We start from the raw sequence: 15620 nt of genomic DNA on the forward strand, positions 1-15620 counted from the left end.
TATATATATATATATATATATGTATATGTATATATATATATATATATATATATATATATATATATATATATATATATATATATATATATATATATATATATATATATAAGAATATAATCATTATTAATAATAATTAAAGAAATAAAATTAAACAAAAACAAAAATAAATGAATTTGAAACCATTTACACTGCTGTACTTCACAGACATTATAAGAGATCAGATTTAAGAGTTTTATTTCAGTTATATTTATTAGAGTTTATTTCAGATGTTAGTTTCTTAAATACCCCATAACACCAGGACATGCTGAACAATGATTTCCCTTCTTTTCTTGATTGTAAGCAAAACGTTAACACAGGATTACAAAGCAGTAATAATTAAGCAAACAACATCAATTAAACAAGACTTAAAGTATCTTAGCAAAAAAAGTTCCCTTCATCTGTGGTTTTATAACTTCCTAAACAGAAATACAAGTTCAATCGAAAGATGTCTACATAATATTCTTGTCATTAAATCTGCATGAAAGAATATGCCAAGTACATTCATTTAAACTCCCCATGTAACAACTGTAAATAATAATGTCTATGATTGACAACACCTTCATAAATCACAAGCATAACTGCAAGAGTGTTAATAAAGCATTCAGATTCTGAGATGTTAATGAAGATTTACTAAAACAAAGCGCTCATTTCATAATATAATCAGAGACTTGTTTCACTACAGGCACATATATGGAGATTAGACAGTATAAAAATAAGACTAACATTCAGGCTGAGCATTTTTAATGCCATTTCTAAACTTCTTTCCGTTTGCCCTTTATATGAAAAGACACTTTAGAAGAACATAAGGCACAAGTGACAAAAAGTGCAATGATCAATGATTATATAAGGCTATGTTAAACTCTTTAACCGAGCAAAAATGTCCCTCGCAACCATTTGATTTTTAATTGTTTCCATCGGTGAACATTTTAAAGAACCCCACACATTTTTTGGCGGGGAATATGCTTATTTTACAAGTCTCCTATAGTAAAATACTTGGGTTTTTACCATTTTTTAATCCATTCAGCCAATCTTTGGGTATGGCTGAAGCACTTTTAGCTTAGCTTAGCATAAATCATTGAATCGGATTAGACCATTAGCATTTTGCTAAAAAAATAAAAATAAATAAAGACTTTCAATATTTTGAAAGCTTGACTCTTCTGTAGTTACATAGTGTACTAACACCATCAGATGAAAAGCTGCTATTTTCTAGGCTGATATGTGGAACTATACTCTCATTCTGATGTAATAATCAAGAGATTTTGCTGCTGTACAATTACGCACCTCTGTTACCCATTTACCCAGCTGGCGACTATTTCCGGTGCTGCAGAAAATCATTGCGATCATTATTACGCAAGAATGAGAGTGTAGTTCCTAGGCATATCAACCTAGAAACTAGCTACCTTTTCCATTGGTATTACTGCACAATGTCACTACAGAAAAATCAAGCTTTAAATGTTTTCAAGGTTAAATTTTTTACATTTTTTTAAGTGTGATGCTAATCGTCTAATCTGAGTCAATGATTTATGCTAATGGTCAAAAAAAAAAAGTCAACTCTAGAGGACTTGTAAAATAAGCCTATGACCAAAATAAGTGGAGTGTTCCTTTAAGGTCACTTTATATATTTTTTGCATAATTAAGATATTCAAGGCAGTCTGTTAACAACAATAATAATAATAATAACAATAATAATAACAATAATAATAATTATGTCAATGTAAACTTCAAAAATCTCTAGGTTTCACAGAAATTTTGGTCTTGACTATATTAAAGTTACATTACAAAGTACTTCTAAAGACTTATAGTTAGTTTACCATCTTGAATAGGAGGATCCCCGGCATTCTGTACTTCTATAAGCTGCAGGGCTCTTGTGATACACCTCACGTGGTAAAGCTGAGAAGGAAAATTATTTCGATGGCAGGTCAGTACAGGTCACTCAGGCCTGCTATTTTCCGGGCCTTCTGCATCAAAGCTCGCAGCTGGAACTGTTTTCTGGAGAGAAGGCGCACATGCTGCACACAAACACACAACACAATATTCGGTGTTAATGTATCCTGTGTAATGTCACGTGTAACTTAAACAGGACAATAGTAAAAAACAAACCTTGAGGAAGACATCTAAATCAATGACACCTCTGCGTAACGCTTCCCCCAAGTAGAAAATAGTGTCCTCTATGGCGTTTTCCTCGGCGTAGAGGTTGAGAATCTGCTTATAAAGGGGAGCAGTGGGTACGATCACATCATCAATGTCATTATTCTCAGCCTGATCCTCCATTCTTTCTAGCGCAGCAGTCAACTCCTCATCTTTCTGCTTAAGGCGGTCGATGTTTATGTCCACTTCAGCCTGCAATTCAGAGGACAGAGCTTGAATATATATAAATATATATATATATATATATATATATATATATATATATATATATATATATATATATATATATGCATACACATCACATTTCACATAAAATCACAAAATCACATAAGCTCTATAAGTGTACAGACATTTTCAGATCTCTCCAAAGATGTTCAATAGGATTTAGATCTGGGCTCTGGCTGGGCCACTCAAGGACATTCACATAGTTGTTGTGAAGCCACTCCATTGATATTTTGGCAGTGTGCTTTGGGTCATTGTCCTATTGGAAGATGAACCGTCGCCCCAGTCTGAGGTCAAGAGCACTCTGAAGCAGGTTTTCATTCAGGATGTCTCTGTACATTGCTGCATTCATCTTTCCCTCTATCCTGACTAGACTTCCAGTTCCTGCTGCTGAAAAACATCACCACAGCATGATGCTGCCACCACCAATACTGTAGGTATGGTATTAGCCTGGCGATGAACGGTGCCTGGTTTTCTCCAAACGTAACACCTGGCATTTACTCCAAAGAGTTCACTTTTAGTCTCATCAGACGGGAGAATTTTGTTTCTTATGGTCTGACAGTTCTTTAGACCAGGTGGGGAGTGGTTTCCGTCTGGCCACTCTACCATACAGGCCTGATTGGTGGATTGCGGCACAGATGGTTGTCCTTTTGTAAAGTTCTCCTCTCTCCACAGAAGAACGCTGGAGTTTAGACAGAGTGACCATCGGGTTATTGATCACCTCTCCCTGACTACTTCTCCCCCCATCACTCAGCTTAGATGGCCAGCCAGGTCTAGGAAGAGTCCTGGTGGTTCCAAACATCTTCCACTTACGAATGATGGAGGCCACTGTGCTCAATTTACCACAGGTGAACTCCAATTAAGCTGCTGAAACATCTCAAGAATGATTCAGTGGAAACAGAATGTACCTGAGCTCAATTTAGAGCTTCACGGCAAAGACTGTGAATACTTATTTACATGTGATTTTTCAGTTTTTTAATAAATTTGCAACAATTTCAATATATATATATATATATATATATATATATATATATATATATATATATATATATATATATATATATATATATATATATATATATATATATATATATATATATATAGTTGAAGTCAGAATTAATAGCCCCCTTTGATTTATTTATTTTTTTTAAATATTTCCCAAAAAAAATTTAACAGAGCAAGGAAATTTTCACAGTATGTCTGATAATATTTTTTCTTCTGGAGAAAGTCTTATTTGTTTTAATTTGGCTAGAATAAAAGCAGTTTTTAATTAAAAAAAAATAATTTTTAAGGTCAAAATTATTAGCCGCTTTAAGCGTTTTTTTTTTTGGCTAGTCTACAGAACAAACCATCGTTATACAGTAACTTGCCTAATTAACCTAACCTGCCTAGTTAACCTAATTAACCTAGTTAAGCCTTAAAACGCCACTTTAAGCTGTATAAAAGCTGTCTTGAAAAATATCTAGTCAAATATTATTTACTGTCATCATGGCAAAGATAAAATAAATCAGTTATTAGAAATGAGTTATTAAAACTATTATGTTTAGAAATGTGTTGAAAAAAATCTTCTCTCCGTTAAACAGAAATTGGGGAAAATAAAAAGGGGGCTAATAATTCAGCGGGGCTAATAATTCTTATTTCAGCTGTATATTTAAAGACTAATTCAGGAAAAAAAGACCAAGTGCTAATGGCATAGAATAGCTTGTTTCTAACAACAGTGGGCACATTGTAGTGAAATATTACCATGTTTCCTATCTGAACGATCACAATTTAAACCTAGTTAGTGTCTTCTGCTTGCTAGCAAAGCATTAAAGAACGGTCTATGAATGGATATTGAATAATAGCAGATTTGCATCATTTTCTAAAAGTTCAATGATATCTTCAAAAAACATATAAAATAAATAAATAAAATAATATATATACAAATATAGTTGAAGTCAGAATTATTAGCTCCCCTGAATTATTAGCCCCCTATTTTCCTCCAATTTCTGTTTAACGGTGAGAAAAGTTTTTCAACACATTTCTAAACATAATAGTTTTAATAAGTCATTTCTAATAACTGACTTATTTTATCTCTGATAAAATGAGAGTACATAATATTTTACTACACTTGGGGTAAGTTAGGCAAATGATTGTATAACAGTGGTTTGTTCTGTAGTAGATCATCGGAAAAACATATTGCTAAAAATATTGACCTAAAATATTGACCTAGCTTTTTTTGTTATGCTATGTTATGTGTGTAAATGTATAAATCAAATATATGTATTATAACTATCTGTGCCCTATTCACCCCTACAATCACAAATGACTACTTTCAGTAATGTCCAGTACCATCTCCACGTCTAGTTTGGTCACCATGTCCTCCAGCTTCTGATGGCCTCTCTTCAGGTCCTCCTCTGTCCTCTTCAGGGCATCCAGCTCTGCCTGTGCTCCGTCCATCTCTTCTTTCATTCGTCGTCGCAGCTTGTCACTAACCGCAGACACCAAAGAGGCGCGGATTGTGTCCTCCCCGATGGTGCCATCACGTGAGGGTCCTGAAACAGCAACAATGAGATTCACGTTCTTAACCTGATTATTTTTAACAAAGCAGAAAATGTGACAGTCATGTCAATAGCCGCGTTTACACTATCGCGCCTAAAGCAAGCGAGCCAGGGCGTTTCCACTGTCACTGCTGGGGCCTGATCGCGCCAAAGCGGGCTTTCTCGGGGCCAGTGGCCGGCCTTTTTCGGCCCGCCGAATACCTAGGGCCAAAGAGGGCCAGCTGGGGCTTCGGAGTGGAGTGAAAAGGGAGGCTGACTTTACCCGAGTCAGGTAATGCCTAGTTCAATCTACAGGATTTTAAACATCAGTAAATCGCTGTGTTGTTCACACTACACGACTTGATTTTGTGTCTTTTAATCTCTGTGTTCACACTACGCGACACTACGTAAATGATCCACAAGAGGGGGGTCACACACTACAAAATCTGACAACAACTAATTCCCCAACAGCTCAGTCAAGCTACCAAACCACAGCCAATGAAATGTTGAGGGAGGAGTCGTCCGAATAAGCTGAACACTGCTTGTGTGCTTATTACATCACTGACAGCGTTTCAAGCTTTCAAGGAAGCATTTAAAAACCTCGTCAATCAGCTGATGCATCAGCATAACAATCGCTCATCGGCAAGGTTCAAGTGGATTAATACACAGAGAGTTTTTAATTTTTGTAATTTAATAAATCTTTGAAATAAAACTAACATATCTATAACACCCTGACGTTTCCTGAATATCTGTGTATTCCTTTCTAACATTGTTATTTCTTAAATTACAAAACAGTAAAGAACTGAGCATTTCTACCTTTAATTACCATACAGGTCAAAATGACTGCATGTATGTCTGCTACTTTTCGCTGTGACTTTAAATATGCGGCATTAACCGGGTTCGAATCCACCATCTGCTGAAGTCGTGCTACTTTATCTCTCCCCATTACATTTCAGATTGGAAATATATTTATTTTTAATAGGAAGGAAACATGATATAAAGTCACAATTGCCTCGTGGGTTTTTAATAATGTTTAGCCTATTTCATATGTGTATAATATTCTATAAACAGTTATTTTCCACCTGGTGTTAAACATTAGCAACATCTTAATATAATTGATTTGTATCTACAATGTTAGTCGCCCTTTTCCAAACTTTGTTGGTCATCAATGAGGGTACAGAAGACGTTAAAGTAACGTTAGATGAGTAAAATGACCAGGAGGCTAACGGCAGCGCAGCGCGGACAGGATTCATCGTGTCAGAGAGACAGACAGAAAGAGAGAGAGAAAGGCCATGAAGAGGAGAGAGACAGGAGAGAAGAGGTATAGTGTGTGTGATTTCGGATACTTGTAGGTTTATAATCGAGCTGATCTATGCTGTTTTCCTGCTTTTAATCATGAGGAGAGTACAGAAAATAGAGGAAGAGAAGGAGAGAGACAGTAAATCATTAATAAGTGTGTATTATGAAAGACTCAGATTCATAGAACTGGATTGGAGAGGCATTGTGTGGTATATGCCATGGCAATAATATACTTTATATGTTTGTATATATATATATATATATATATATATATATATATATATATATATATATATATATATATATATATATATATATACATATACATATATATATATATACATACATATATACATATATATATATTTTTTTTTTCACTAGTTTTATTAGTATTTGCTTTTTAATGCTTTAAAAAATAAGTTACATCTTTGTAGACTATAAACATATGTGCTATATATCGTTTATTTAAATTATACAAATTATAGATTCATTTTATTAAAAAAGTATTATATTATTCTTATTTTTTAATTCAACTATAGGGGTGCGGCCGGGTAGGGGGCCTTACAAGACAATGTGCCCAGGGGCCCCTGAAGTCTTAATCCGGGCCTGGACATAGCAAGTAAAATAATTTGAGTTAGATGTTTGAGTAATATGCTTTGATATCACTACTGGGACCTATTTTTGTATGAAGACTTGTAAACTTGGTCTGCTTGCATCCCCAGTTTATTAGATCGCATGAAACCAAGACATGTCATTTTAATTAGCTGATTTTTTTAAGAGTTATCAATGTATTGGAGCGCATGCAAACATGCTCAAAAATGCAGTTTACTGTACACAGCTTCTTTCTCTGACTCACACTAAAGTTCAGAATTTGTCTATTTTATTGTTAGGTCACGTACAGTTGGTGCTCATTGAAAATGGTACCGCTGGTGGAGTTGTGTTAAAGCTGTTAAAGAAACATGATTTGAACTGATTGGAATTAGGTTTATATATGATATTTGCTTTGCAAAGGGACAAAACAAAACATTTGAAGTTCTTTCATAATCATTATAAAGTATTAAAGAGCCTCTATTATGGGTTTTTGAAAATTACCTTCCATGCAGTGAATGAAAACATCCAGCTGAGGTTTAAATCTGAAAGTGCACCGTGAACTATTGATTCTTTAACGAAATAGTCAACTCAGAGTCTAATAAATTAATCATGTTGGGTTTTAATCTTTTGCCTGAACGCGCCAACATCGATACGGTACATCTTCAAATATGAAGTTCCAGTTCCGGTAAAACCTGAACTCGCCTTTCCCTTCAGACACTAGCGGAGCGCGGGGAAATCACAGGACTGATCATGACACGAAGACGACAATCACTGACAGATGGAGATTCAGCTGCTGGCAATAAAAGGTTGAAGTTAATTTTCACAACAACATCACAATATGGCCAACTTAGTGCTGTGTTTGTTCCTGTCATTTTTCAGATTTTTAATACAATAACCTATGCTGCAAAACGGGATTCATCGGTCATTTGCTATTTAAGGAAGGAGCAGCAGAGATTATGCATGGGACTTTGTCAGACTTTGACAGGGAATTTGTCAGTAACTGTTACAGTTGATATGGACCAGTTTCGTCTTCCTCAGGACGTAACATGTGAGTGTAATTAAAATTGTTGCCTCGTTTTGTGTAGTTTGCAAAATATGTGTTTAATTGAGTGTTGTAACTTACAAGTTACAAGTGCGTGTAACTTGTAATTGCCCTGCGCGGCTTGCAATTATGTATCCATTATAGATCAATGCTTTTAATGCTTCTCTCAGGTTAATTCTTTATGGGGCTAGTCACATATTGCGTCCAAAACCACGTTGAAAACGTGACGCGTGCTTCTTCCTTTACAGATTTAAATGTGTTTTGTGCTCTCGATCTCCTGCTGTTTGTTGTTATGTCCACCATCAGCTCTTCCTAACACGCACGATGCAGATAATTTTCAAAATAGCTCGATTTTTGCCACTGTGTGGATTAATACTGAATGTGTTGTTGTTATTATTTGGGTTTAGGTTTAAGAGTGGAGTAATATGCTGTTTAACTGCATTGTTTTAATGCATTCCTGCATTGGGCTCTCACATACTCTGTGCTACTCCATAACTATGGACGGCGTTTTTCTCTGTCTCGCACTGAACGCAGTCGACCAATCACAACAGACTGGGTCATCAGACCAATCAGTGCAGATTTGCCTTACGCAAAGGAGGGGTTTGGAAACAAATGCTTTGCTGAACAAATCATATGGGAGTAGTTGGGATAATTAATATAACAAAAATAAATGCATAAGACAATAAAAGTATTTTTTGAGCTTGCATACATATCAGCCTGTTGTTGGAGACAAAATAGGACCTTTTAAAATGCAAAATAGGGGCTCTTTATCAAGCTTTATTATCATTGTAAACTTCTTAACTGCAGTGAGGATTAAGTTTGGTATTCAAACTGAGAGAAAAAAGAAAAAAGATCATACATTTTTTATTATATTTTAATTCTAATTTAATTTAGCCAAAAAGATATCCTCAGACTCATTTAACATTACCCCAATCAATTGTAGCCTGACCTCCCTTGTCCTGTTTTTTGACTGCTATGCAATCACTAATTGTGAAAATAACTGTTTGACGAAAGCTTTAAGACCAAATGGAATCTCTGCCGGCTTCACTCACACTATTCCCATCAACATCCCTGTTTTTGACTTCAGCAAATGCAAGCAACTATTTTTCATGAGACCATTATCCACACAAGAAAACACCTTGTAATCTACCTGAGACACGATCAATAATAGAAGTCGTCTTTCACTTCTGTGATGTTGTTAAAAAAAGAAAAATATTCTTAACTTTATTCTTAAATTTAAGCTTTTTTTGGAACAAAATTAACAATAAAAAATAAACACCAAAACCAGTTTATTTATACGTTTATTTTAATGCCATAATAAAATTAGGATTATCAGTTTTATTTATTTATTGCTTTTTTACAAGAGAGGCTGAACAAAAATCCTGAAGCACTTTATTATTACGGTTTTCTTTTTTAAGAGTTTAACAGTTTTACATTTTTAATTTTTGAACAGATTCTTAAAATATTTCTCTTATGATAGCTGGTCTAATCCATTTGCCAAGTACTGTACACAAGTATTTCCCCTCAACATATTATATTTCTTTATTCAAAATGCTAGATTTAATCTAATCTCATAACATTTATAAAACATATTATAAATATAATATAAACATTCATATGTATTAATATTCAAATAAAAATATATTAATAAATATATTATAAAACTTACAGTTTAAATGCACATTTGCAAAAAAATGCTTCAGTAGTAAAGTATAGTAAGCCACTCGACAACACTGTAGTAAAACATTTATGGTGCAGTAAAAAGCATGCCCATTATGATACCAGCAGGTAAACTAATTCAGCTCAAACTAGTGCATAAAATGTCACTAAAATGCAGCATTTAAACATCATAATTAAAAAAAGAAGAGGAAAGACTGCAAAAAATTAAAATAATAAAATGAATAAAACAAAAAAACACTCTTGCTACATTCTTTCATTAGGCTGGTAATGGACATGTATCTTCTGCTCATTAAGGCTGCATTAATTCATTCAAAATACAGTAAATACAAAGATGAATTATCAGCCATTCTATTATGAACCTAACCAAATCAAGAAACATTTCTATCATTTAAAATGATAGTACTTTTTAATATATTTTGTGAAAGTCATATTTTTTATTTTCGGTATTCATTTATACTATTATTGTTTCATAATAGTTATTTTTAACATTATTATTATTATTATTATTATTATTATTATATTTTAAAAATGATGTCTTCACAGTCATATTTGATCAATTTAATGCATCATTCCTACATTTAAAAAAAAAATCCTAAGCTTTCAAAAACAATTGCAGTTATTTTTGAGACTAATACACAATTAGAAATGCTTGATTGACAATTGATGTCTTCGATGTCAGTGGTATATCTACCGGAGGAACGGACATTTACTCACCCACTGTAGGGACTGAAGACATTGGGTTATACATAGAAGACCCTGAGGTAGTGGGGTATCCAGAGCCTGTTGCAGGATAAGGGTAGCCCTGAAAAACTCTGACCCACAGAAGACAAAAATGTATAGTACAACTTCACTACATAATGGAAAAATCACATATTTCCCAGCTATGCACACATTTGATCTTTTGACAAACACTTAATTTTGTTTCAGGGATTTAAATTCACTTCAGACGCAACAGACTATGGACATTAATGATAACCTGTTAGTGCTCTAAGCATAGTTAAATCTTTTATAGGCATTGAATCACAAGTGTTGTTTATGTATCCCTGTTCATACAAATATATACAAAACATTATAAGCTAGCCGTCTCACATGCTCGCCAACTGAAGCCAAGCAGGGCTGTGCCCGGTCAGTACCTCGATGGGAGACCACATGGGAAAACTAGGTTGCTGCCGGAAGTGGTGTTAGTGAGGCCAACAATGGCGCTCAACCCGGGGTCTGTGTGGGTCCTAACGCCTCAGTATATTGATGGGGACTCTATACTGCTCAGTGACCGCCGTCTTTCGAATAAGACGTTAAACTGAGGTCCCGACTCTGTGGTCATTATAAATCCCAGGATGTCCTTTGAAAAAGAGTAGGGGTTTAACCCCGGCTTCCTGGCCAAATGTCATTTAATTTACACTAGCATAAGCGCCACTAAAAGATTATTTTAAGCAACATGAATCCTGGTTATATTCTGGTTAATGTTTATGTGCAGGTTGTGTGATTAAAAGACATAATCATGCTTTTTCTCCTATTATTTTCTGTAAATATTGTAATGATTATTTTATACCATGTATTATTTGGGTCGATAAACTATTCGATTCAACGTATGCCACACAGCAGGATTTGAAACAACTTATGTTGCTTTCAATTGTGTGTATTATGATAGGCATGCTAATGTCTTTTAATGCTAATATTTAAAAAAAAAAAAAAGTCTCTTCATTGCAAAATGCTTTCATGATATTTCACAATTGCTTGACATCTTGCAGACAGAGAAAAACTTCATTTAAACATGCACATATATAAAATAATATTCTGTCATAATGGATAACGATAATGAAATATTGTGAAATAAGCAGATAATTGGATAAGGGTGCTTATATATAGACAAGAAATCAGATACAGTGGGGTGGAAAAGTATTCAACATGTCATGTTTTTTATTAAATGGCAAAATATTCTAAAGCAGCTGTTGACATGGAGTTGAACCAAATTTTGGTAAAAAAAAAACCCCAAACAATACAAACATAAATATATAAAAAAAAATTAAAAAGTCTGAAAAAATTGTGTGTAATAACAATGAAATGACACAAGGAGAAAGTCCTGAACAACTGAAATGTATTTAATGCTTTATATAAAAGGCTTTTTTGGTAATGGCAGCTTAAAGACGACTCTCATATGGAGAATGAAGTCACATGCATTGCTCAGGTGTGATTTTTCACAGACTTCAACAGAGTGTAAAAATCTTGATGGTTCTGTGGGTCTCGTCTATCAAATCTGATCTTTAATTTGTATTTTCTATTGGATTCAAGTCGGGGTGATTGGCTGGGCCATTCTACAGATTGACTGTCTTTCTCTGAAAGCATTTAAGAGTTTGCTTAGCTGTGTTTTGGATCATTGTCTTGCTGAAATGTCCACCCTGGTTTCATTTTCATTGTCCTGCTAATGTAGACGTTGGACTGCAGCAGCTCATATTCATTTACAATGATGAAGGGCAGAGGGTTGCAAAATAACTACTGAGAGATTTCAGCTGCAGTCTGAGCTTTTACTCCCTTTCTTCATGTGTTCAATACTTTTTTCCTGTGTCATTTCATTTTATAACACATAACTTACTTTGTAAACTAATTAATATTGCTTTCTTTGCATATAGGGATGTCTTTGGTTGTTATCAACATCTGGTGACAATTTCAAGTCAACAGCGCCTTTAGAAATATGTTTTCTGAGAAAAATGGTGACGTGTTCAATACTTATTTTCCCCACTGTGTGTATTGGATTTAGATTCACATATGAAAGAAAATGGTACAATTTTAGGTTACTGATCGATTTAATTTAGCCTTGCTGTATTAAAATAGTCAAGTATTTTAAAATTATACTTTTGAATTGTAACGTGCATGTAAGAATTGGTTGACCATATAAAAATTTATGACACACTGAAAGCACTTACCCTGGATTGGTAGAATGACCTTGACTATAAGGCAAGCCTTGGGGTGTTGGCATGTAAGATGCTGGAAAAAAATCAGTTATATATTATTAAAGGTTACATAAAACTTTAAGTACTTTATGTATTTATTGATTGACCCATTGGTACCATGTGTATACCGATTAATTGATTTTATGCCATGTTACATTCATACGCCATATGCTATGTTCATGGAAAATACATAATTCAAAAAGTATTATTTTAATAATACCTATACAATAATTTGAATCTTCAGTCTTGAAAAAAAAATACACATATTAATAAAGAATAAATACAATATCAATAGTATTACCAATTATGTATAACTTTTCAACTTTTACCAGTGTATGATAAAAAGTCTAATATTATTCTAGGAGAAACGCTTAAAAAAATATGCATCAATACCTTTCTTGAATAAAGTTGTTGTCTGGTATCATTTGAAAATGGACATTCTGCTAAAATGTGTTGTATACTTAAATCACAAATTGGTTTCACTTCCTCTTTCAGTAAATAAGAAGTGAATCTTGTATGACCAATTTGACATCTTTTAAATACAACCTAATGATGTCTATTTTCATAGAAATTATAGCTTCATCCCTGAGCTAGTAGTGGGTTCATTCGTCATAAGATACAAAATATTGCACTGTGAACTCCAACAGACTCAGGTCTGCACTCACTGTTAGGTGGGCCTGCAGCTGGGAATGCTGGATAAGTTGCCTGTGTGCTGGGCCTTGAAAAAACTGGTGGTTCCTCTCCAAACACAACAATCATCACCTGGATCAGTCCATACAAATCTGACTGGGGCTACAGAGGAGAAGATGAAAACGAACAAATCACAGGTAAGTGTACGCGTACATCAAAGCGCTTAAAAAAAAACGCTCAGCTGTGAGTGCTTCCCCAACTGTTGAAGTTTTTAATGATCAAAATGTTCAATGTTTATTGTTACTCTTTAGGTCAGGGGTGCTCAAACGTTTTCTTATGAAGGGCCAAAAAACAAACTTGATTGAGGGCCGTGGGCTGAAGGTAAATCAAGCTGTATTACAAAGCTCTCAGGAATAATTTCCTTGTTAACTTAAAAATAAATAGAAAACATTACTTTAAGCATATTAACTTATCCATTATATATTTTTCCATATTATAATGAACCTATTATAAAGGAAACAGAAGAATTTCATTCATAACATAACATTCTAGAGTTTAATGCCGAACACACTAGTCAAGCTGCACTTTCCTTCATCTACAACATTTAATCGAAACATTTAAATCAAGTTTGTTTTTGTTTTTTTGTAGCTTAAAAATAGAACTCACAAATAAAAGGTTACGCTAAATTACAAATGACAATGTCTTCTCAGATGGTATGGCAGGCCAAATCAAAAGTTACGATGGGCCAACTTTGGCCCACAGGCCCCCGTTTAGACATCTCTGCTTTGGGTGAACATGAATGAAAGATAATCTACCGGACAAAAATCTAAATCTTCATTTAAAATCTTCATCCACAATATTCTTAACCATTCCTTCTTACCATTGGTTTGCTTAGAGGAAATAATGCGCAAAAAGAAAACCACGGCCCCTTCTCAATTTTCATTTTCAGATGGAAGTGCAACAACATACTGAAATAAAAGTGTCAGCAACTTCCAGTTCATTTGGACTTTTTTTTTATTTTTAAATGCACTGCACTCACTAAGCTGCTAAAAAAAACGTAGCACTCTAATGGACAACAATGAGGGGAAAAGCTTCAGTAGCTGCACTATGTTTATGTCCTTCTAAATTAAACCAAAGACCACTTAAGGCAAATCATTTCACTCTGTGGCCATTTTTGAAATGCCTTTCGGGCAGTATGCTTCGGCTAAAACATCAAATTCTCCAAAACGTTTTGCCAGGTTTATGTTTACATTACATATTTAGAAACACCAATAAAATGAAGCAACAACCATCTCATGAGTTTCGTTTCTAAACGTTTGCATCAAATAAATTCTGCATTTTTTCAGATTGCCTGAGCTAATGTGCATGTGCTCTCAAAAAGAACGAGATCACGACACCAACCTCATTTATGGCCATGTTACACATTATCATCCTCTACATAATGATCGTCAGATCGTGATGCACTTCTGAAGTAATTCACATCTTGGTCTTGATGGTGAATCTCCTCCAGCATCGACAGCGACTCTTTGTTTACAAGTTTGTGGGCGCTTGAGTAGTTGCTGTCATGTGATGTGCGTTTGACAGGACGGACTGTACCTCGTGTTCGGTTCATACAGATTACAAAACCAAAAAAACTTTTGTTTTTAAGTGTAGCTAGTTTATTTAAAAGTAGAGATTTCAAGATTTATTTGGATATATTTCTCATGTCTGTGAAGCAAGTATTCACTGAGATTCAAGTGTGTTTGTTGACCACCAAAACTGTCGTAAAACACACGTCTGGGTCCGAGGTTCTCCCTCGCAGAATCTCCAGTCTATAGTGATCAATGACTGGCTACTAGTTGGCGGGGCCTCATTCGCCATATTAACTGTTACACTTTTCCCCATTCAAAATTGCACAAATGACACATCTTGTGTATTCTACAGTCTTTGATTAAACAGACAGAGAAATAATTAAAAAAAAATACACTCACAGGCTTCCACTCGTGCAGGTATGGAAGGTAAACCTTTCCATTAGCATCAACATGTTTCCCTGTTTTTATCATCATGGTACTCGTGGGTTTGACAAAGCAGATGGGAGGGTTGTAGGGATATGTGTCAAGAAGCCACAGGCACACTGGAATGTTGTATATGTTTCCTATAGAACAAACAAGTATTAAAAAGGTTCCAACACTTGTAATTTTATGGATAGTTCATCCAAAAACTAAATCCCATCACCATTTTCACACCCTCAATTTGTTTCCAAACCAAACTTGAAGTTTTTTTTTTTATGTTGAACACAAAAGATGATAATTTGATCTCAACAAACTTAATTATTTTATTTATATTTATATATAACCTTTTTTCTTCTTCTACAGTGGACGTCAGTAGCTATGGTCAACTGCCTAGTTAGCAACATTCTTCAAAATATCTTCTTCTGTGTTCAACACATAAGAAACAACCTACACTTGAGGGTGATAAAATGATTTTTTTTGTGTGTGAACTATCCCTAACGAGTCTGAGGAT

At 34.4% G+C, this 15620-nt stretch overlaps 1 protein-coding gene across 1 annotated transcript in view; it reads right to left on the minus strand.

Annotated features, from left to right (window-relative positions):
* Positions 1-217: 217 nt before the first annotated feature.
* tsg101b (tumor susceptibility 101b) overlaps positions 218-15620 on the minus strand; it is an 18718-nt gene continuing 3315 nt past the window's right edge. Inside the window, exons 4-10 of the mRNA XM_056462042.1 lie at positions 15089-15252; positions 13154-13280; positions 12462-12522; positions 10255-10352; positions 4741-4943; positions 2140-2379; positions 218-2048 (exon numbers count right to left, since the gene is read on the minus strand). Of these exons, the coding sequence (XP_056318017.1) occupies positions 1959-2048; positions 2140-2379; positions 4741-4943; positions 10255-10352; positions 12462-12522; positions 13154-13280; positions 15089-15252 (983 nt within the window). The 3' untranslated portion in view covers positions 218-1958. The remainder of the gene's footprint in view (positions 2049-2139; positions 2380-4740; positions 4944-10254; positions 10353-12461; positions 12523-13153; positions 13281-15088; positions 15253-15620) is intronic.

The sequence above is a fragment of the Danio aesculapii genome, chromosome 7, assembly GCF_903798145.1.
Source record: "Danio aesculapii chromosome 7, fDanAes4.1, whole genome shotgun sequence".
NCBI lineage: Eukaryota > Metazoa > Chordata > Actinopteri > Cypriniformes > Danionidae > Danio > Danio aesculapii.